Here is a 25,190-nt window from a genome sequence, read left to right on the forward strand (position 1 = left end):
GCAACAGAAGGCTTCATATAACAGAATAAGATTCAGTTTCCAAACAAAATAAAGTTTTTTGTTTTTTTCCATATTGGCATCAATTCACAAAATATTCTTATATTATTTTACATTATTGGGGGAGATATTTAGTAAACACAATAATGAATTACACATTCTGACATCATTTGGACAGTACACATCCTCTCAAGTCTCACATCAAACACTAATCTTGGCAGTGGAAAAAACCTAAAGTCCCTGGGGAGCAGTACATTAAACATCATCTGAGAGGTTACAGGGAAGCTAAATTTACACTTGTAATTAAAAAATGCACTTGGTATACATAGCAAATCAGTAATTAAAAAAACAACCAATGAGAATTATGACACCAAGTTTTGCTCTTGATGTTTGAACTTGAATCAATGATGACATATTCACATTTTTCAGACCGATAATATATTCCCATTTTTGTTATCATAAAACATTCATACATATGAAATTAAAAACAACAACATTTATCTCTATATACTGTCAATAATAAACATATCTTTTATATGTCAGCTTCAGTGTTATTAGAATAAGACGTGTTAACTCTTCAGATGCATAGCCATGAAATCAACTGCATGTGTTTGGTGAGACACCCACTATCAATGTTTAGAGATGGGTGATGTAGGATTACTTCGAAGGACATTGATGACTCAAAGCATGATACAAATAGCACTAAATAATTAGATTTCTCTGTACAAATATATTTTTCACTAAAACTGCTCAGCTGTCTCACCTGTCACACAACAAGAGCTTTGTAAACCTGTTCTCGAAAAAAAATAATTTGCCTCACTTCTAATCCATGTTTTCTATCAATATTCCTGAAAACCATTGCCAAAGAAACTCCAAGTATTGACAAGCTGTTGGGAATGAGTCAAGATCAAATCAATTACAAATCTTTATCTCAGAGAAATAATTTCTGGAATAAAGAATTCAGCAAGCTGAGCAAACTAGATCTTGTTGCACTTCCATCCTGTCAACAAATACACAAACGAGGCTCAACTCAATAATGAGTTCTTGATCAATTAGATTCATTAGTGATAAGACTAGGTTATGTAAAGCCACTGGTTATTGGTAATGACAAACGACTTGCTGCCCCTGTTGTTATGCCGACAGGGCTGAGACTTCCTGTGCGTGATCACGGCAAACTTCCGAACACGTGAAATAAACAGCGTAATTGCGCGCACAGCTCTTGCTGATCGGTGACAGGTTTTTGGTTTCGTCTATGAATAATCAAAGCTTGAGGAAACTGCAAGCAATGTTTGGCCAATGTCCCATTCTTTCCGAGTTGCAAATCATTTGATTTATAGAGGTTTTGAGTTGAATGTGGTCATGTATTATGCATGTGCATGCATACTGTTGATCTGATGCCATCGCGATAATCAGATCCGATACCTCAGGATAATCAGATGCTGGTCTAACAGGATGTGTGTGCAATCAATGGCTGACGGTTCTCATCCAGAACGCTATGGTACGGACATATCACAACTTGTTGGATACAGCAATCATAAATTATTCAATAGATTTCATTCTCATTGGACTATATTAATTATACTAAGTGTCATAATCCAAACAGACTTGAAACTCATACCCAACACTAACCTACCTAAAATATATTTTCAGTTATAGCCTTCAAAGACCCCCGTAACTTCTGCAATATATACTTCGTAATCACAGTGCAGATCCTAAATAACTATGACACACCTATTTAAGTTCAGAGTGGAGTCATTTGTAATGACAAATTTATTACAAATCTGTCCTAGTTTGCAAAAAGAAAGTGAATATGACATCAATGTACGTACAGGGTAGGATGTCCCCATATCTGTTCTTGCGAGTGTTGGAAGGGTCGGCAGCGACAGCAGTGGCGCAGGGGTCAGCCTCATATGCACACAGTGCCTCCCACTCCTGGTCAAGGCGGTCCTGGTTCTTCAGATGGTCTTCCATGTAAGACTACAACAACAGAACACCACATACAAGTGCAGGGACAGCACATGCAAGTCGTACAACAATTCAAAATACATCAAAATTGGGGAATTTGGGACAAACGAAAACAAAAGTTAAAAAACTGTAGAATGTAGCCTCTACCAAGTCTCATAGTATTGTTATGAAATATTAATGAAATATAACTCACTAATTGTAAATCCAAAAGGAATCTGAATGAATATGGGTTCTTTATATAAACATAATGTTAAAATGATTCACAATATCTAGAAAGAATCAGTGCTGTTTTGTTCAATGTTTCCACCTGCACCCTGGCTAGTTGTGCTCTACAAGTTCCTAAAAAAAAGCTACTCATTTCAACCAAGACATGTAAAAAACATCTGACAACTCAACAACCTTAATAACACCCTAGGCCTATCTATCCGTCAAAATTCATTAAAACTCCCCAATTTTGTGATTCATGCTTTTGAAAGTGCATCATGTAAATTAGGACAAGGGTGTAAAAGCACATTAAACTGTCAAATGGTCAAATCTTGACAAATATAAGGCAAATGACATTTTCTTTCAGCGTTATTCCTGTCTGATATTGACCTATGGGTTGTGGGTTTCACTGACATAGTTGTAGATTTGTTGACATGGTCATAGATTTCATTGATATTCATATCTGTAATAATCAATGGAGAGCCATTAACTCATATTTGACAGGAAATAGCATGCTGGGTTGGCAATTTACACCTGCCCCTTTCATCTTGCACATTCTCGTTATCGACTGTTTACCTGTGTAATTTATACTACAGGTAGGCATTATTGGCCACAGAGAACAGTTTAAGCGGGTTCAGGCTTCAGGTTTCATCAGTTTTCATAAAATATTCCTATATCATTATTTGTTGATATCTGGGGTCACTGAAGGCAAGCAAATCATAAAGTGATTTTCATTCAGTTTTTGAGTCCCTACTTGACTGTGATTACCTGGCATTGAGGGGGATGGTGAACCAGACAGCATTTGTTCTGTCATAATGTCTAGTAGAAAACCAAGTAAAATCTATTTATTTGTTTGTTCAGGAATGCAACATTGAATTTAAATATTTGATCTGATCCACCTGTAAATGCACCTTCAAGATCTTGATTTTTAAATTCAATTTTCAATACAAACAAGAAGGGCCAAGTCTATAATCAACAGCAGTTTGCTTGCCATGACATAATCATGAGTTAATCTTAGATATCCACGACAAAAAGAATATTGTTTTCAACAGCTGGGAAACAAAATTGGAAATGCCAGAGTTAAAAAAATGATCAATACCTAAATGTCACAATGTTTGCAAGAGAGAACAATTTATTTCCAAAAGTCTTTCAGCATGCAAATTAGCAAATCGCTTAAAAGAGAATTTTAGCTGACGGTTCTGCGGCCAATTCCAATGTATGGGACATGTATCTCTCTGTATGAGGCCAGGCTGACAGTTACTCTTGTGTACTCATGCAGAAGGCCCCAGCATCATGGTACAGGTCTATAGTCAGCCGATTGGAAAAATGTTGTCATTTATTTCTCTTCAGAATTGTTCTCCGAGTCGTGAGGAGGGCAAAAGTGGTTAGAAAGTTATCACCAAACTGTCGTATGAATTGGGTTGCTGGGAGACCAATTTTAAAAGCAGGGAATGCGTTAAATTTGTCTGAGAGTGTAGCAAGCACTTCCTGGCTATTTCAACCAGGGAGACGCTAGTGATTCCTGGCGAGTGTTATCCGAGAGTCGCCATAATGGCCACATCACGTCAATGTCGAAACCATCTGTCATATAACCGGTCCATTGATCCAGTGATACAAGTACCACATTAAAATCAATAACTTCTGCACCGTTAATCATGAGCTCCCAATCAGGGCACACAGTATTGCGCTACAGGGTTCCAGACCCTCAAAAAGTTTTATGTCCTTGGGGCCATGGCGCACAGATGTGTTGAAGATAGTTTCACAATTTTTTGGGAAATAATTCAGTATTTTTTTAAAATAATTTTAAAATCCTATTCTGCAAAGTGCATGTGGCAATATTCAATTCAAGAATATGAAATAATGTTACTGCTTTAGCATCCTTAGTTCGAATACCAGAAATTTATTAAATCAATTTCTGCAAATTGTAAAGAACCCAATGCTAATATTTTTACTCATTTCTCTTAATACAATATTAACAATAACATAATTTTTCATTATGTTTTAACATTGTGAACACCATATTGACATAATACACACTCCTTCCAAAATAGCTGCTCCACATTACTAAAATAGGAATACACTTGAAGTACTGAATAGTCCGATATAAAGAAATAAATAAGAGTGAAAACATTTTTGCCCTACAAACAATGTGGGGGTAATGATAGCCTAAATTGTGTATCAGTAAGTGTACCGTTTGGCTTCTGACTTTGAATGCCCTGGACACAAATAACATTGATCATCTCAATGAGAGTTGTACACACATGCATTAAACTGCATTAACATTGTAGGTAGCATAATTAAATTCTGATCTAAATTTTGCTTTGAAAAAAAGCCACATTAAATGACACATTACTGGACAATATTTTCACATTGCAGAGGCTCCCATTCAGAGCTATTCAGGGTTTGGGAGTAAATGACCAATAGTGGCCCTGATCTTGCATAGTAATCATCTGCTAATTACTGTCAGTGTAATAACTGCTCATTATCCATGTCTGACTCAGCACCTCAGTTGTTTTACGACTGCTCTAAAATATTTGGGATATTCCCCAAAATGCATCACATTGTAATGAACACATAGGATAAGATTTGAATTATTCTTGCCATGTAAATATCCCATCCGTATTAATCAAATTCTATGCAACCTGGCAAAAGAAAAGTATAAGCAACATTTTTAACATCTCATTTCAAAATAAAAGGAAAGTCAGTTAATAAATAAGAAACAAAAATGGAATATTTTGTTAGGTACACTGATGCGGTTGCCATATCCATTTCAATATTGATAACCAAACGAGTGTAATTACTAAAAAATACAAACTCCAATCAGCACAATTTTTTAACAAAACAATGGCTTCTTATATATCTACACATACACAAATTTTGGAAAGCGTATGTGCCTGGTAGGACACAGGATGAAGCACCATCTGTTAGAGACAGTTCTGGCTCCATTCCTCTGCTGCAACAACCTGCGTGGAGGCGCCGCTGACCGAGGCTGCACAGCAACCTGTGTGTGGCGCCGAGTGCGGTGTTGACGACAGCATTATCACTAGGTCTCATTCAGTATTCACAAATATTGATTCTCTCCGAGTTGTCTCTACTCACCAGAACGATGTGCCCCGTCGATATGTCCATGTTGGATGCCACTGGCTCCTCGCTCCTGGAAGACGGTAAATAGATAGTTTCAGTTCTACAACATGGAGACACATCGTACACACAGCACCAATCTTTAATATGAACAAAATCCTCGTCGTCCTTCTCTCCAGACATAACGAACGAGGACACTAATTAACTATGTGATCGTAAATCCGGCAGGGACAGCAGCCATTTCATTCACATCCCCTCCTCCTCCTCCTCTCTCGTAGTTCCCATGACTGCGACAACACAGCTAAATCATTAAATTGCATAGAAATAGGCCGAAGGATGAAGTCACATGCTGGTTATTTTCAGAATTCAAACTAGCATGTGTGTATCTGTTATGTGATGCCCGTGACTGAAGTTCCACCTGCGATCCTCCCTAGTGATAAAGCCACACGGTGTGGTGTTACGAGGTGGGCGGTTTCCCTCCCTTATCACGGGTCAAAATCTCCAACACGGATAATCACAAATAATAATCCTCAACGTGAAAATAACCCTGGTCCATAAATAGATCCTCCTTTTGTCACCGAGTGATCCTGTGCCACGGTATTGTTCTGGACTTAGACAGATACAACCGACTCATCACGCTTCATAACCATGTTACACATACACACAGACATAAGATATGTCCTATTGGTATCCCAATACCATTTAGTTCCATTTAGATGAACTTGGTGACACTAAAGTTCAATATATATTTCCAATTCTGAATTAACTGTTTGGATCAGTTTCTCACACATTGCAAATAATACATTTCTACACCAGGATCTGTTTTGGATACATATCCCATGGTTTTAACTGTCAACCAGCAGCAACATAGGCACACCTGGGAAATAGTGTCCCTCAAGTTTCCATCGAGTTCTGAAGTGTATTGACTTAACCAGCTTCCCTCCACCGTAACCGAATCACTGACAGTGGTCACATGGAATACTCTTTGTAACACTTATCAACATCTTTAATTAAACTCAATATATACTTTGATTGTATTGAACATTCTCTCAAATGAATACAAAGATGTTGGATGTACTATGCAGGTTTTCTCGGATTCCGTACATAAAAATTCTTTTCTGAATATACACCACAAAAGGAAAGAAATTTCACAAGATACACTTGTGCTCAGAACACACAGCAAGAACGATCCGTATGTAACTTGAAGTAACTACACTATAATCATCCCTAGACCAGATGAAATGATGTCAGTGTCAGTCTACTGGTATATTCCTGGACATGTAAACCTGTAAATCAGAGGTTTCTTCTACACACATCCTCTGCTATGTCCTTCACATATGGACAGTGTCTCAATCCCTGATTTCTCCTGTTATTGCTGTGTCAGCACAAACAGTATGGGAATGTCATGGTGAACTACAAGACTTGCCAGGTCATATGTCGTGTGGAAGCTAAGATTGTATCTTGTCTGAAAACTAAAACCTGAATGAACACAGGTTTGAAGATTGTCTTTCTTCCTTATTGCAATGAAAACATCCTTATAATGTAGATGAGTTCTCACTGACAACACCATAAATCAATGTGACAGATGTTGATTCTACAAGTGTTCAAATCTCCATGGCTATAACCTCGCCATGTCATACTCCCCGGGATATCACAGTCATCAAGTCCTCCCCACACAACTGCGGCAACACCATCTCCATGAAATCTCACAACATCCTTACAACATACTACAAGCGAGATGTTTCCCCTGACTTCCTAATACAATGGTAGACATGGCAAAGAAAGACGTCATGGCAGTCCCCAGAGGATTTACGCCACTCTGCACATGTCTGACACAGAAAGAAAGATGCTATAGGACGGTGTACCACCATGACACCTTCAGTCTTCCTGAATGTTCAGTGAGGAACACAATCCATATGAGAATCTAGTGTTCCTGTTCAATGCCTTAAACTCATGAAAAGGGGTTGTAACTATCTATAAATAGCTGCCAGCATTCACCATTGGATACACTGTTCTGCAGCATGGATGTGCTGACATGGTGCTACATGAGGCTGTATTTTCAGCTACACTCGTATGCTAGTATACAAATAAGTACACCAGCTGACACACAGAAGGTCAGGGGTGAGAGGTTATAGGTCAGTTCTTGTCAGCTCAAGCTGTGATAATGTTTCCACATGGATCATGATGTGTGTGAAGTATTTATGTAGGAATGGTTGGATCTATTAACCCGAATACTTTCATGTTCATTCTTAATGAAGTCTCCATTCTAGACACAACACCATATCTAAATGTTATTGTTTGTAACTTTATGATTTGTGGCAGCATTTCGATCCTTCTAAACAAAACTGTATTATATTTATTTACAAAACTATGTTAAAATAGGATGATGACTGAAAAATGTGCGCACTCCTTTAACACTGTGTAATTTATGTTAATACAACACAACCTAGTTATAACACAATGTATCACTTATGGATAACAAGGATGTTTGAATGAAGACTCTTACACTGTTATCAAGGTGGAGTGGAGCCAACCAAGTTAAGAGAGAAATTGACGCATGAATATGCTAAACAGTATATCCTAGTAATATATCTGAAATAACATGTAAACCATATAATTTATACCTGTAAGAGCACTTCAGTCTACATTTTTCCATCTTTCCCAAGCAAGATAGTTAACTGAGTACAAAGCTCTAGTTTTCACCCTTGCGGAACTAGGCTGGAAGAATGTTGTTATATTTTGTTTGGACTTACAAGTCTATGCATTGTCCAATCAAAATCGTGTAACAAAATCGACATCTGGTTCGAAACTGCAGTGCATATTTTGGTCGAATGCAGGATTTGCAAAGCATATGTACTGCCAAGAGGCACTATAATCTAGCTCAGAAATTTGAGTCTATTTTTGCAAGGGTGGAAAGTTGACTTTTATAGTCAGTTAACGCCCTTACCTTGGAAAGGTGATATTTTTTCAATATGAAAAATCAAATCTGAATATACATTACTTGTCTGTAAATTACTTAATCTAATGTAAATAGAAGACAAATTCTGAATGCATGTTTGACAGTCTAAAAAGATTTCTGGTGAACCCCAAAAATCAAGATCTGATAATTTATAGTTTCTAAAACCACCCTTGTAATCAACCTGTAAATTTAGATGTTTTCCAAATTAATGGCCATGCTAGCCCACAATGTCCTGCTGCCCTGAAAAGCCCTGTATCATATTGATGTTGTGGCTTTAAACGAGGTTACACGGATCAGAGGTTTCAAATTACAGTCTAATGCACTTTCATGACTTCTTCTGTGAGGAACTCAATATTTCATTACTCTATCAATCCGTGTTTTTAGACTCACGACAAAAAGCCCTTCAGAACCACATGACGGATGATTGTCTGTTTTGATGATAGCCATTGTCAGATCATATTCTTTTTTCCTTATTTTATGTCTGTGCTTGCAAATCCGTATTTCGAATACTGACTGTTCACCTCAGTCCACAAATGATGGGGTGTTCTAAGACAATTGTGGGTGTACTGATTAATTACATAATGCATGTTCAGGTGCTAAAAAGGGTTATTGCTTTTAACCTTAGAAATACAAATAACTTATTTACATTCAGCACAGGTACTATTTACTTAAATATAAAGAGCAGAATTTTACAAAGTAATTTTACATTATGAATTATCAGTATTAGATTGATAAAATATTTTCAAATAAAAAACACATCACATGCAAACAAGGCAAAGGTTTAAAAAAGATTATCAAAGGTATCAGGATTTGTAAAGCATTCTGTTAAAAGAGCATTTATTCAAATATCCTACCAAACCTTTGAACCAGTAAGAAGGGTGGCTTAAATACCTTGTGTGAGCAAAGCCATGTTTGTCGGCAGCCAAAGTGGCTTGATTACCCAGGTATTAACAAGGCAGATTTGTCAAAAGATGTGTAAATTACCATCTTTTTTCCCTCCTTAAACCCACCCTACTATCCTCCATATTGATTGGAGGGTTGGTTCCCAGTAGACAAGCCATCAGCTCAGCCGAGCCATCTTTCATGTTCTACCAAGATAAAAGCTTTTTTCTCTTTCTACTTCTAATCTGTCCATAACATGCTGTTCGAGACCCAACAAGTCTATTTTCATCAAAGCACAAACCTGTCAAAAATTGGACATTGCCAATACCGTATAGAGTTTCAATTTGCTTCTGAAATTGCAGTGAGGAGGGAAAATGTATCCCACAATTCATTTGTCGCTGCAGGAGGATAATTTGCCCCGTTACCATGTTTACAGAATGAATTCTGCAACAATCGACCCAACCTGCTCACAATTTGTTCATCATTTTCCGCACTGAGGTTTTTGAAAGGTTTATTTCCGTCAACAACATTTTGGCAAAATTGACATGGGAAATGATTTGGTGATGAAAATGACATCACTTAAGAGTATTATGGAGGTTTTTTCAAATGGGTTTGTCAATATGCAAAACTTTAACTCTCGGTTCTTGACAGATCCACTTTAGTTTTTGGCTCTTGTGAAATGCAACATCTATTTTTTATTAGTGGCATACTTGCTTGACAGCGAAACATGTCATTTGTCAAGCAAAATAGACCATCCGTCACAAATCTAAACACATAGCAAAGAGGATTATTGAAAACCTTAAACCTGTTCTTAACAATTCCAATATTAATGTCAGTACAGATTAAGTTGTATAGATTCTCAGCTATTTTGCCAAGTTCCATTGATTCCAGAAAAGATTACTGTCATACCTAGTTGCTTGCCACTCCTGTGAACGTGTCTGGTGACCTCTGATGACCTCTATGATCAATGGTTTTGTCTGGTGCCCAGTGCCTAGTTAGACAGTACCTAAACACAGAAAATCCCCGGTTTCCGTCTCTCATTGTCACTCCACACTAACCAGCCCCTCTAATGCACCCTTTCATTTTAATTGGCATCAACCTTAACACCATTGCATAATTGCGGTATATATGAACAAAGATTCTGATGTATGCTTGTCTATGCATTTTTATGTTCATCATAATGTGTAATCATTCTTTCAAAGATATAAGACTGGAATAGTGGTAGGGGTAATTCAGTGAAGCTGTAAAAGACCAGCCAGTCTGCAGTGACTTCAATTTCACTACAGGTTTGATTTTCGAATGTTATTACTGCTTATCAGCATAAATGTTTGAATCACCATTATTTCCCAGCCCATTTAACTCCAGTGCATGTGCCATGAGTCATCCAAAGCAACTTCATTCTGATCACATTCTTTTAAGAGTTTCAGAATTTAAGTTCAAAGAATAAAGTATGTTTTTACTGAAAATAAATATTGTATGATTTGGCCCCATTCTTAAGACTTGACAAACATATATTCATGTTATTCATGTTATTTATCATTTTATATCTCAAACAAATGTTTAAGACATATCTCCGAATCTGATAAAACCGACGTACAACCTAAATTCTCCCTGTAAGGTTTGAAAATAAACCTGGATTCTTCTTTGAATGCTGTCAAGCCTGTTAAGTCACCACAGACAATATGGCTGCCAGAAGAGGAAATCCTGTCTTCCTAACCACTAGGGTCTAGGTTAAGACGTGAGATTTAGGCACCAGACAAAGCTAACACCAAAGCTAACAAGTGAGGAGAAGTGGGTCGACTTTGCCATTACACAAGCCCATTGTGAGGCTAAATTGGTGGCAGCAGTGCAAGGTTCTTGGTGAACCTACAACACTGTGTGGCAGTGTCTTCAGTTTGCGTAGGTCAATGCCATGATAATAAAACTTGTTCTGATGGACACAAGTGATTATCCTGACAGTCAGCAAGGATGAGTAGGGAAAGGGTGGTTACGATGGGAAATCCTGGAAAGCTGAGAAAGATTTCTACAGATTTCTGATAGGTTTAGTTAACACCCATCATGCTGAGTATCTCATCCTATTCTTACTTAACCACTAAAACATCATACTACCAACACCGATCACCCTGCATCTGTAGCGATGGTAGAATTGCAAAGCACTATGAGGGGAAGCAGGAGACAAAGACTTTTAACAAGGCACATTGTGACTCCGGGCAGATTTCGGTGTGGGTCATCTGGAAGTTAATGAGCAGCAAAAGACACAAGCGACTTCTTTGACAGACAAGACAAGCCCACCCTTGCCCCTCTGTGGGCCTTCCCGCATCACAATGAGGTATTAGGGGAAAAATTGAATTTCTCATCCACGCTTCTCACTCCTGTGAGTGTGAGATTGGTAGAAATAGACGTAGCTCATTACTGTCACATCAGAGGGCTTGTAGCTCACAGCTGGCACATCGATGTAGGAGGACACCAAGCTCCGTGAACTGCATGTACATGTATGTCTGCATCACGAACAGAACCTACAGCAGTCATCTCTTAATTCTATGGTGCTTCATGAACTGGCTGTGTCAATCTGTTGGCATGGTAGATACCACAGACCTTACTGCAGGCTGTGTCTGTTTGCATGTCTGGTAGCTACAACTGATCCTAATGCAGGCTATGTGTGTGTGTGTGTGTGGTGGTTGGTTGGTTGATTCGTTGGTTGTTTAACGCCACATTCAGCAATATTCCAGCTATATGACGGCGGTCTGTAAATAATTGAGTCTGGACCAGACAATCCAGGCCTGTGTGTGTGTGTGTGTGTGTGTGTGTGTGTGTGTGTGTGTGTGTGTGTGTGTGTGTGACCTGTGTTGATGGGGCCGGGGCAACTACACATTTTCAAAAATCACTGAGCATTGAAAAATACCAACCTTTCTGGCATAATTGGACACAAAACTATATCTCTCCAACTCTCAGAGAAATCACAATCACACAAAAACATTATTTCTTGGATTACAAATCTGTCAACCATTTTGGTCTCGTCTATTGTAATGTGAATGATAAATTAATTCAATGATAACCAAGTAGTCATGGTGATTGCTGATTCAAAGAGCTTGGAGTGGTGCTCAAGGGCTGTTGCCTGTCCCAAGGGCTGCTAAATTATACATTAATAACCACAACCAACATAGCCCAGTAGAGGACACGATTAATTGTATGATAATATGATGTAATAACTCCCTGGTTTGACATGGTGGGTTCTGGAGCACAAACTGATGAAAGATAACATATTCATTCATTGGGTGATTAATGGAGGGGAATGACTTGGTCATAGTGGCTGATCAATCTTGCCAAAAGAGGAAAAAAATCAAAAGATTTATTTTTGGTTTTCTGCTTTCTGGATGGCATCTGTAGACAATCATGAGAGGCACCAATGAGAGCTTTAGTCTGCCCTGCTAATGTTTGAGTACTGTAGAAAGGAATTTTCCATTTCTTTTTCTTGACCTAAGGTTTCAATCTGTTGAATCAGCAACTGGATACCGATGGGTGGATAGTGGTGAGTGGATGCTGATGGGTGGATACCTATGGGTGGACACTGATGGGGGATACCGATGGGTGGATACCGATGGGTGGATACTGATGGGTGGATACCTATGGGTGGATACTGATGGTTGGATACTGACGGATGGATAGTGGTGAGTGGATGCTGATGGAGGGATACTGATGGGTGGATACTGATGGGTGGATACCGATGGGTGGATACCGATGGGTGGATACCGATGGGTGGATACTGATGGTTGGATACTGACGGATGGATAGTGGTGAGTGGATGCTGATGGAGGGATACTGATGGGTGGATACTGATGGGTGGATACTGATGGGCGGATACTGATGGGTGGATACTGATGGGGGATACCAATGGGTGGATACCGATGGGTGGATACTGACGGGTGGATACTGATGGGTGGACACTGATGGGGGATACCGATGGGTGGATACCGATGGGTGGATACCGATGGGAGGATACCGATGGGTGGATACTGATGGTTGGATACTGACGGATGGATAGTGGTGAGTGGATGCTGATGGAGGGATACTGATGGGTGGATACTGATGGGTGGATACTGATGGTGGATACCGATGGGTGGATACTGATGGGTGGATACCTATGGGTGGACACTGATGGGGGATACCGATGGGTGGATACCGATGGGTGGATACCCATGGGTGGATACTGATGGTTGGATAATGACGGACGGATAGTGGTGAGTGGATGCTGATGGAGGGATACTGATGGGTGGATACCGATGGGTGGATACCGATGGGTGGATACCGATGGGTGGATAGTGGTGAGTGGATGCTGATGGAGGGATACTGATGGGTGGATACTGATGGGTGGATACTGATGGGTGGATACTGACGGATGGATAGTGGTGAGTGGATGCTGATGGAGGGATACTGATGGGTGGATACTGATGGGTGGATACTGATGGGTGGATACTGACGGATGGATAGTGGTGAGTGGATGCTGATGGAGGGATACTGATGGGTGGATACTGATGGGGGATACTGATGGGTGGATACTGATGGGTGGATACTGATGGGGGGATACTGATGGGTGGATACTGACGGATGGATAGTGGTGAGTGGATGCTGATGGAGGGATACAGATGGGTGGATAGTGGTGAGTGGATGCTGATGGAGGGATACTGATGGGTGGATACCTATGGGTGGATACTGATGGGTGGATACTGACGGATGGATAGTGGTGAGTGGATGCTGATGGAGGGATACAGATGGGTGGTTGCTGATGGGGGAGATACTGATGGAGGGATACTGATGGGTGGATACTGATGGGTGGATACTGATGGGTGGATACTGACGGATGGATACTGATGGGTGGATACTGATGGGTGGATACTGATGGGGAGATACTGATGGGTGGATACTGATGGGTGGATACTGATGGGTGGATACTGATGGGGGATACTGATGGGTGGATATTGATGGGTGGATACTGATGGATGGATAGTGGTGAGTGGATGCTGATGGAGGGATACTGATGGGTGGATAGTGGTGAGTGGATGCTGATGGAGGGATACTGATGGGTGGATAGTGGTGAGTGGATACTGATGGGTGGATACTGATGGGTGGATACTGACGGATGGATAGTGGTGAGTGGATGCTGATGGAGGGATACTGATGGGTGGATACTGATGGGTGGATACTGATGGGTGGATACTGATGGGGAGATACTGATGGGTGGATACTGATGGGTGGATACTGATGGGGGATACTGATGGGTGGATACTGATGGGTGGATACTGATGGGGGATACTGATGGGTGGATACTGATGGGTGGATACTGATGGGTGGATACTGATGGGGGATACTGATGGGTGTATACTGATGGGTGTATACTGATGGGTGGATACTGATGGGTGGATACTGATGGGGGAGATACTGATGGGTGGATACTGATGGGGGATACTGATGGGTGGATACTGATGGGTGGATACTGATGGGGGAGATACTGATGGAGGGATACTGATGGAGGGATACTGATGGGGGATACTGATGGGGGAGTTACTGATGGGGGAGTTACTGATGGGTGGATACTGATGGGTGGATACTGATGGGGGAGTTACTGATGGGTGGATACTGATGGGTGGATACTGATGGGTGGATACTGATGGGTGGATACTGATGAGGGGGATACTGATGGGTGGATACTGATGAGGGGGATACTGATGGGTGGATACTGATGAGGGGGATACTGATGGGTGGATACTGATGGGTGGATACTGATGGGGGATACTGACGGGTGGATTCTGATGGGTGGATACTGATGGGGGAGTTACTGATGGGTGGATACTGATGGGTGGATACTGATGGGTGGATACTGATGGGTGGATACTGATGGGGGAGATACTGATGGGTGGATACTGATGGGTGGATACTGATGGGTGGATACTGATGGGGGATACTGATGGGTGGATTCTGATGGGTGGATACTGATGGGGGAGTTACTGATGGGGGAGTTACTGATGGGTGGATACTGATGGGGGATACTGATGGGTGGATACTGATGGGTGGATACTGATGGGGGAGATACTGATGGGTGGATACTGATGGGGGATACTGATGGGTGGATACTGATGGGTGGATACTGATGGGTGGATACTGATGGGGGAGATACTGATGGGTGGATACTGATGGGTGGATACTGATGGGGGAGATACTGATGGGTGGATACTGATGGGGGATACTGATGGGTGGATACTGATGGGTGGATACTGATGGGGGAGATACTGATGGGTGGATACTCATGGGGGATACTGATGGGTGGATACTGATGGGTGGATACTGATGGGGGAGATACTGATGGAGGGATACTGATGGAGGGATACTGATGGGGGATACTGATGGGGGAGTTACTGATGGGGGAGTTACTGATGGGTGGATACTGATGGGTGGATACTGATGGGGGAGTTACTGATGGGTGGATACTGATGGGTGGATACTGATGGGTGGATACTGATGGGTGGATACTGATGAGGGGGATACTGATGGGTGGATACTGATGAGGGGGATACTGATGGGTGGATACTGATGAGGGGGATACTGATGGGTGGATACTGATGGGTGGATACTGATGGGGGATACTGATGGGTGGATTCTGATGGGTGGATACTGATGGGGGAGTTACTGATGGGTGGATACTGATGGGGGATACTGATGGGTGGATACTGATGGGTGGATACTGATGGGGGAGATACTGATGGGTGGATACTGATGGGTGGATACTGATGGGTGGATACTGATGGGGGATACTGATGGGTGGATACTGATGAGGGGGATACTGATGGGTGGATACTGATGGGTGGATACTGATGGGTGGATACCGATGGGGGAGTTACTGATGGGTGGATACTGATGGGTGGATACTGATGGGGGATACTGATGGGTGGATACTGATGGGTGGATACTGATGGGGGAGATACTGATGGGTGGATACTGATGGGTGGATACTGATGGGGGATACTGATGGGTGGATTCTGATGGGTGGATACTGATGGGGGAGTTACTGATGGGGGAGTTACTGATGGGTGGATACTGATGGGGGATACTGATGGGTGGATACTGATGGGTGGATACTGTTGGGGGAGATACTGATGGGTGGATACTGATGGGGGATACTGATGGGTGGATACTGATGGGTGGATACTGATGGGTGGATACTGATGGGGGAGATACTGATGGGTGGATACTGATGGGTGGATACTGATGGGGGAGATACTGATGGGTGGATACTGATGGGGGATACTGATGGGGGAGTTACTAATGGGTGGATACTGATGGGGGATACTGATGGGTGGATACTGATGGGGGATACTGATGGGTGGATACTGATGGGTGGATACTGATGGGGGATACTGATGGGTGGATACTGATGGGGGAGATACTGATGGGTGGATACTGATGGGTGGATACTGATGGGGGATACTGATGGGTGGATACTGATGGGTGGATACTGATGGGTGGATACTGATGGGGGAGATACTGATGGGTGGATACTGATGGGGGATACTGATGGGGGAGTTACTAATGGGTGGATACTGATGGGGGATACTGATGGGTGGATACTGATGGGGGAGGTACTGATGGGTGGATACTGATGGGTGGATACTGATGGGTGGATACTGATGGGGGAGTTACTGATGGGTGGATACTGATGGGTGGATACTGATGGGGGATACTGATGGGGGAGTTACTAATGGGTGGATACTGATGGGGGATACTGATGGGTGGATACTGATGGGGTAGGTACTGATGGGTGGATACTGATGGGGGAGATACTGATGGGTGGATACTGATGGGGGAGTTACTGATGGGTGGATACTGATGGGTGGATACTGATGGGTGAATACTGATGGGTGGATACTGATGGGGGATACTGATGGGGGAGATACTGATGGGTGGATACTGATAGGTGGATACTGATGGGTGGATACTGATGGGTGAATACTGATGGGTGGATACTGATGGGGGATACTGATGGGGGAGATACTGATGCCTGGATACTTGTCCTACAAGTATGGTAAATTTCATACTTTTCCCTAGAGTCACATTGGTCTTAAACAAATCTTTTATTAGAGTTAAACGGTTTAATTATGTAGGTACCAATAGAAATGCTTATTTTAATAAAGCTATCATGGAATTAATGTTTTCATTCTACATGTAAAGAGAGAATTTCACCTCATGCAAATATGAAATGTTTCATTAAACATTTATTCTTTTGTTAATACCAACATCTGTTTTATGTTTTTTGGAGCATAATATTTGTGTTGTTTCCTACAGAATGCATTATTGAGTGTATTTGTAAATACACAAACTTCCACTTGTAATGTACCAGAACAAAGGACAGAGCCAGTATTACCGGGGTAAGTTGAACACAAATCTATAGTACCACACATCATTCCTATTGTCTGTCATAGAGTATGTACTGTAGTGCCTGCCTGGGCATCGCTGTCTCCCTGCTGGTGTGTCTGTGCTTGTTTGCCTGACTATACAGTCACTGGTGTCTTCATTCCATCATACATGAACATCACTCCACATCACAGTGGGACTGATTTCTTTATTGACACATCCCACAACATAAAACCACCACAGACAACAAACAACCCATGACTCATACCAGGGTATATACATCAACCAATGCTGAAACATATCACAACTCATAAATCAAAATCCAGCCTGATGACTGATGTCATCCAAATTCACTATATGTGTGTGTACTCTTCATACTGTTTTACACGTGTCTATTTGTAGAGGCTTTCACAAAAAAACATTTCTCAATTAGCAACAACACATTTCTCCTACTCCACGTAAACACATGACCTAACATGCTTTACACTCTTTTCTAGTTATGATGACAAGAAACTTAACTTTCCAGAGGCAAGGTATTTCATGTTGAGTTGGTGTGGCTAAGCAATTGAGTTTGTGGATGCAACTCAATATGTCTTTTCAAATGAGAATGATGAAATTCAAATATTCAAAAGAATTGAGTTTGCCCATTACTGTTATTTCTTGAGTGTATTCTGTACCCTACATCCCTGAACTCACCAGGAGGACGTGCTGCTCCTACTGGAAGGACTACGGACCTGGGACTCGGACACACTGCCTATCCGGGAGGCAGCATGGAGTGGCTCTGGCTTCTCGGAAGACTTGCTCTGCATACGCTGACGACATAAGTCCTGTTGCAGAAATCAAGTCTTTCAAACCATCATTTCAATCACTACAGCAGTCTTCTTTATCATCTTCTTTAAGTCATACATCTGTGAATGTTTCTGAGAACCGTAAATCATTTCCTGTCTCTGATACAGATGAAAAATCATCACCATCTTATTTTCAGAATTATCAGGTCACCAGGAATTATTTTTGCTTTTTTTCTGAGAAGGCAGAAAACTCATTCACATTTGTAAGCAACCATGCAGCATGCTTAGGCAAAACTCATTCTTAAAATTCCGGAGATTTGTACAATAATATCAAAGCAAGAATTTACACTTCGCACAAAACTAAAAAAAAATCTTTCACAAGGCCTTTACTTAACAACCTTTACCCCAACCCACAAAGTGACGTCAGTGCTAGGACTATCGAAAGTCTATGTTTAAGTACAGGAGTTGACTTTTGGAATACAGCCTTGGATGTTTAAGAGAAATGTTGTGTTTTAACTTTTCAAAATCCCAAAATGGTGGCTGTTGATACCTGGTAGTCCTTTGATGCCTCGTTCCCTTCGCCTGTTGCTGATAGCTGAGCCAGTTTTTCCTTGGATCGGGTGTGGCGCTTGATGATGTAGATGACGACAACAGCGAGGAGGATGCCAGCAATGGATCCTACCAGGATGAACGTCAGAACAACATACTTGTTGTCTTTCTTCAGCGCCACCTGGTTCTGAAACAACAAACGACATCTTAGTCTGGCTTGTATACATCATTTACTGTACATATTCATAACATCAGCTGGATCACTTAAGATTATTAAGTGAGTAGATGCATCCATTATGAAAGAGTACACTCAATCCTAACTCACATTATATTCCCAAAACAGGAGTTGGTGAGTTGACTATGATCATCCTTCAATATCAGGAGATGAGTACCACTACTCATTCAGTTCCACAGGGAACAGGGGACAACATAAGGAAATCTAACATGTCTGATTGAATCCCACACTTTTCATTCATAGAATCATATCCCTTCCTAATGGACAGATCTGATGGACCAACAGGAAGCCTGCATCAGTTTGAGTGATGTGTCAGAATGACATATGTGTCAGAATGACAGCTGTCAATATGAGTGACTGCTTGTGTGCAAAGCAGGCATACTTGTTGATAAAGGACCTTAGGTACGATTGTGTTAGTTGATTGATGATGGAGGAGCCAGGTGCGAGCTGGTCTTCAAATACTGGTACTTGAGAAATGTTCACTTCACCAGAGAATACCTGTCTTTTCTCTTTTTGTGGCACAAGAACTATTTATTCCACAACACTTACATGATTCCTATAATGTAATTAATAGTAAATTTTAAACTCCTTTCTGACATTCAAATTGATAAAAAAGTTTGACTTTCTCACACAAATGATTTAATGTGCTATTGGCACACATTATACAATATAATGCATCTGTCCTCCACTTTTAGCAAGTTCTGAATACGAAAAATGTCTCCTGAAAAACAACCATTCCAAGATTGTTTTAGTTTAATTCTCTCAAATTGGTGGGTTCCCAAACACTGGGCTATTACACCAAAGGATGCCATTACTACAAACATAAATTACGTCAAAGATGGTTTGCCAAAACCTTGATATTGTCCATAAGCAAATCTAATTTCCCCTACCAATTTGTGAGAAACCAAACACTAATGCTGCCTACAATTGGATGCTGAAGTGATGTCACAGAGTGCAACATTACATACCGGTGTTGCCGACCTCATGAGTTTCTCTACTGGGTGTTGACAAAAATCAGCTTATTTATGGCCATCCTACAACGTCTCTTGAACAGCACCACACTTAAAGGTGAAGCCCTTACACATAGACTATCAAAATATCGAGGAAATAAACTAGATTTGCTCGCCTCATTCCCAGTGAGTGCCAGTTTAAATTTGATCTTAGCTACATTTGACAGTATCATGCATTATCCGTTTTAACACTATAAATTATTTCTAACTTTCGGCTGTAGATACACCATTCATGTAGCCTAAAGTCAACCAATTTGGCTTGACAAATATGTCTTCATTTCACACTTTGGCATTTCAAAAAACTTCATTTGTTCCAAGGACATCCTGCCAAATTCAACAGCCTTTATTCACACTGCTCGGCAACCATTCATTTGTGTCGGCTGCTTCCAGATCTCATTTGAAAAAGACTTTTTTGAGGTGGCACCTTCTAGATCTAGATGGCTTGCTTTTCTCTGGCTGTCAACATTCCTCCATCATCACACTAGATTGAATCAAACTTATGTTTGATTTTTAACACAGAATGAAGTATCAGGTCCTCTTGGAAAAGATATATGTAATTAGATCCTCCATCAATATATATTTTGGATAGAACCATTGGATTATTTATTAACTAATCCTTATTTCACATACGTTTTTCACATTTCATTTAAAAAAATATATTTGGGGTCTAAATACAGAGGGAAGACAACTGAGAACTGTCCTTTCATCTTGACATAGATAATTTAGCTCAGAAACTATTGACAGAAAGCACTCAGTTACCGGTATACTGGTATTTGTAAGTCTTGGGATGCAATCAAGTCATAAAATACACATTGAGAGACAGCAACATATATACTGTTGAGATGAAGTTCATAAGGGGCTCTTCATTGGGAATATATTCCAGTTGAAACAGCCATACCAATCCAGGCACATTTAATGTCTTTATTGGAAAGCAGATTAATGGACATTGATATTTGTGCAGAAGTGGAACACTGCCTTTAAACTGCTGACTAAGAGGATAGCTAAGTTCTGCGTGTTTGTGACAATTTTACCACCTCAACCCTGCAAGCTATTTACTTTATGAATACTTGCATTTTATCAAGAACTGCCTAATCTAATAAGAATACATATTCCCAGTAAAAATCTAATTTGTCCCCCAATCTGGTTACCATGGAAACCTGATGGGAATGCAGCTTCGAGGTCATGACCTATAGCACCTTCTACTGAAGACATGGGAATTAGATTTTTTCAAAAACTTCTTACAAAAAGCATGGATCGAATAAATGCAGAGAAATTTTGTCTCAAGACTGCAGATATTGGGAAAAGGATTTTCTAGAATTCTTCCTTTTGCCTCTTTGCAAAAAGCTTATCTGATGGCTTATTCTCAACAAAACATTTTCAAAAAGGATGCTGTTTCCAGACAGTCTTTTCACCTCCAGCAGTTACCTCCCTTAAGTGTATGGTTTCAGTATGACTCCTCTAAATTCAAACATCTTGCAAACTTCTCACATGCTTGACAAGTGATAGCACAGCTTCAATGTTAAACAAAAACAATCTCCCAAAATGACATACTTGGCATTTGAAGGAAAAAGATTTCTATTCCAACCTTTCAGGAGTGAATGCCATCAATTCAAAGCCATGAAATTCAGAATGAATACTACCTTTTGTGCTTCATTCTACAAGGAAGAAAGATAAATGAGTAAACAAATTGAAATTGCAATATTTAAAGATTCCACCTTTTCTTTAAGTTCTGAACAAGTTTTTTTTTCATTTTTCATTGTCATGGTTTCATTAAAACCAAAGATATAAATTCAACAAGCATAACATACTAAAACGACATCCCATCTGTGCAGTATTTCAGAAAAAATACACTCAACATTTGACATGTTTGAAGCATCCAACTTAAAAGAAATCTACTTTCTGTTAGCAGCTGTGAACTAGAAGAGTGCTTCTTTGGGGACGAGAGGAATGTGAAGCCGTGCGTGGATCATAATTGTAACGTCCCTGAGTTGATCGTCATGTAACAACATGATCAGCAAAAACATAATGAAGCACTTTAACAAAATTTACATTTCCACCATCCTTTAATGTACAGTTAACTCAAAGAAAAGGCAGGAAAAGCTAAAAGCTAGCTCCCAACAGAATCTTTGGAATGTAAACGAATGAATGCTGTGACCAAAGAAGTGGAGTATTTGCAACCTGACGCAAGACAAAGGCCATGACAAGTCTCTGCTCATGGAATATTAATGTCATAATTCCTATCTTTGCACACCCTTTAACAAAATACTGCCAGGATAGTTGTATTAGGCTTCCTCAATCTCATCAATAACGAAATTTCCGACATCAAAGAGGGTGACCTAATGAACTAAGTGTTCTGGCCGTACACTGGAAAGCTGTGGAAAATGTCCTTACTACCTCACGTTCCTTGGCAGAAAAATCAAACAGTGATGTTGACTCAAAACGACGACTGGCATTTGACATCAATAAAAAATATGCATTTTCTCTGTCAGTTACAAAGCAATCAATCACCACGGAGACACATTTCAAAGTATGATGGTCATTAATATTGCATACCACCAAATAAGATTTTCTATCCTGTGATTTCAAGGTATAGTCTCTATGGGAAGACGAGTTCCACAGTACTCAACATTCCATTGAAAACACATCATATTTCATGCATCATGTTTGTTTCTATGTGCAGGGCATGCTATCACCCGAATTAGGCAAACTTCAAGCATCACTGCCCAAGCGTTTTATTTCATATGAAAAATCAATTTAATTAAATACCCAAACCTTCTTTTCATACATTAATCTTGTAATGGGAGCTCAATATGATTGCATGTTTGGAATATCAAGTCATCAGAATTAAATAATGTTGATGTTCATTTTTATTTCAATGTTAAAAGCAACCTCAATGTTAAGAGCGCCCTAAACAGTGTCCTGAACACTCCACATATGTCAAGCCTTAAGCCATCCAATTTGACCATTAAAGACACCATGCTAATTTGTCATTAAAATTCACCTTTTAACCCTGAATCTCCTATGGAATCTTTATCCTTTTGATGTGGATCAATCCATTAATTCCTGCAGGGGTGGGTGGGTGAACAGATACAGAACAGGCTATTCCAATCACTTAAGACACTATAAGCCCCCATTTATAATCCTTCCTCGAGGAAGAGGTTCACCAAACTCCTTAATTAGAGGCAGCCATAGAGTGACATGTTAATTATCGGAGAAGGGATTCAGAAAGTGCACCCATTTCTAATCAGAGTTCCACATCCTGTGGCCAGGCTTTGCAAGATTCACTATTTCTCCATTTGACTTGAGGCTTGTAATGAGCTCCATACAAGATAAATCCTGCATGCCAAATCAATTTACAACAAATTTGGTCTTTCTTGTGCAGTGACCTTGCCTACTACCCAACTCAGTCCTGTTAAACAACAGTGATACAAACACATCACCAGCAACTACAGCAGAGTAAAGGATTAACAGTTGATAGATGCTGTTCCACATTCGGAACATACAAGGGCACATTAACCTGGATGCTTTACCACACATTAGTATGTCAATACCTAGGAATCATCCTGCATATCTTACATAGTGCCTATCTGATAGCTTCCATTGATTCAAGCTCATCTGTACCTGTCATGATATAGACTCCTTCTCATGTGTACCATAATACCTCATCGACCTATGAGATATCTATCATCACATATTGACCTATGAGATATCTATCTATGAGATATCTATCATCACATATTGACCTATGAGATATCTATCTATGAGATATATATCATCACATATCGACCTATGAGATATCTATCTATGGGATATATATCATCACATATTGACCTATGAGATATCTATCTATGAGATATATATCATCACATATTGACCTATGAGATATCTATCTATGAGATATATATCATCACATATTGACCTATGAGATATCTATCTATGAGATATATATCATCACATATTGACCTATGAGATATCTATCTATGAGATATATATCACAACATATTGATCTTATGAGATATCTACTATACCTATGATAATAATGATAATAATGAACAGGCCAATGATGCGTTAGGTACCAAACACTGGTATGCTCAAAGCACTACACCGCTATTATGAAACAATGGATCAGTGTGCACTATTAGTCTATGAGATATCTCTGATCGTACCAAACTGACCTTAAGAACGATATATCATACTGTATGGACCTCATGAGGTATCTATGATCCTACCATACTGAGCTTATGAGATATCTCAATCATACCCCATTTTCCTTATGAGCTATCTATGATCCTACCATATTGACCATATGAGATATCTCAATCATACCTTATTGTCCTTATGAGATATCTATGATCCTACCATATTGAGCTTATGAGATATCTGAATCATACCTCATTGTCCTTATGAGCTATCTATGATCCTATCATATTGACCATATGAGATATCTCAATCATACCTTATTGTCCTTATGAGATATCTATGATCCTACCATATTGAGCTTATGAGATATCTGAATCATACCTCATTGTCCTAATGAGATATCTATGATCCTACCATATTGACCATATAATATATCTCAATCATACCTCATTGTCCTTATGAGCTAGCTATGATCCTACAATATTGAGCTTATGATCTATCTACAATTATACCATTTGGGCCTTCTGAGATATCTACATTAAACCATTTATGCCTTCTACTACTACTACTATCACACCATATTGAGCATATAAGATATATATCATGCCATACTGAGCTTATGATCTATCTACAATTATACCATTTGGGCCTTCTGAGATATCTACATTAAACCATTTATGCCTTCTACTACTACTACTATCACACCATATTGAGCATATAAGATATATATCATGCCATACTGAGCTTATGATGTACCTACAATTATACCATTTGGGCCTTCTGAGATAAATACAATTATACGATATTAATCACATAAGATATCTTCAATTATACTCCAATGAGTGTATGAGATACCTTTTATTACCATATTATGATATATATATATATATATATATATATATATATATATATATATCAACCCCACATCCCTCTCAAGGTTTAAGTATACTCCCTGCATACATTTATACAAACAATAC

The 25,190-nt window shown here is 39.9% G+C and overlaps 1 protein-coding gene and 1 pseudogene across 1 annotated transcript in view; both read right to left on the reverse strand.

Moving 5' to 3' along the window:
* LOC139473344 (receptor-type tyrosine-protein phosphatase N2-like) overlaps positions 1-25,190 on the reverse strand; it is a 244,927-nt gene that overhangs the window by 20,649 nt on the left and 199,088 nt on the right. The window contains exons 12-15 of the mRNA XM_071255872.1: positions 18,830-19,015; positions 18,188-18,318; positions 5,266-5,320; positions 1,827-1,974 (exon numbers count right to left, since the gene is read on the reverse strand). Of these exons, the coding sequence (XP_071111973.1) occupies positions 1,827-1,974; positions 5,266-5,320; positions 18,188-18,318; positions 18,830-19,015 (520 nt within the window). The remainder of the gene's footprint in view (positions 1-1,826; positions 1,975-5,265; positions 5,321-18,187; positions 18,319-18,829; positions 19,016-25,190) is intronic.
* On the reverse strand, positions 12,574-17,173 carry LOC139473345 (proline-rich protein 36-like; annotated as a pseudogene).

Source organism: Haliotis cracherodii, unplaced genomic scaffold (genome assembly GCF_022045235.1).
Source record: "Haliotis cracherodii isolate W230 unplaced genomic scaffold, xgHalCrac1.p SCAF_28, whole genome shotgun sequence".
In the NCBI taxonomy this organism is placed as follows: Eukaryota; Metazoa; Mollusca; class Gastropoda; order Lepetellida; family Haliotidae; genus Haliotis; species Haliotis cracherodii.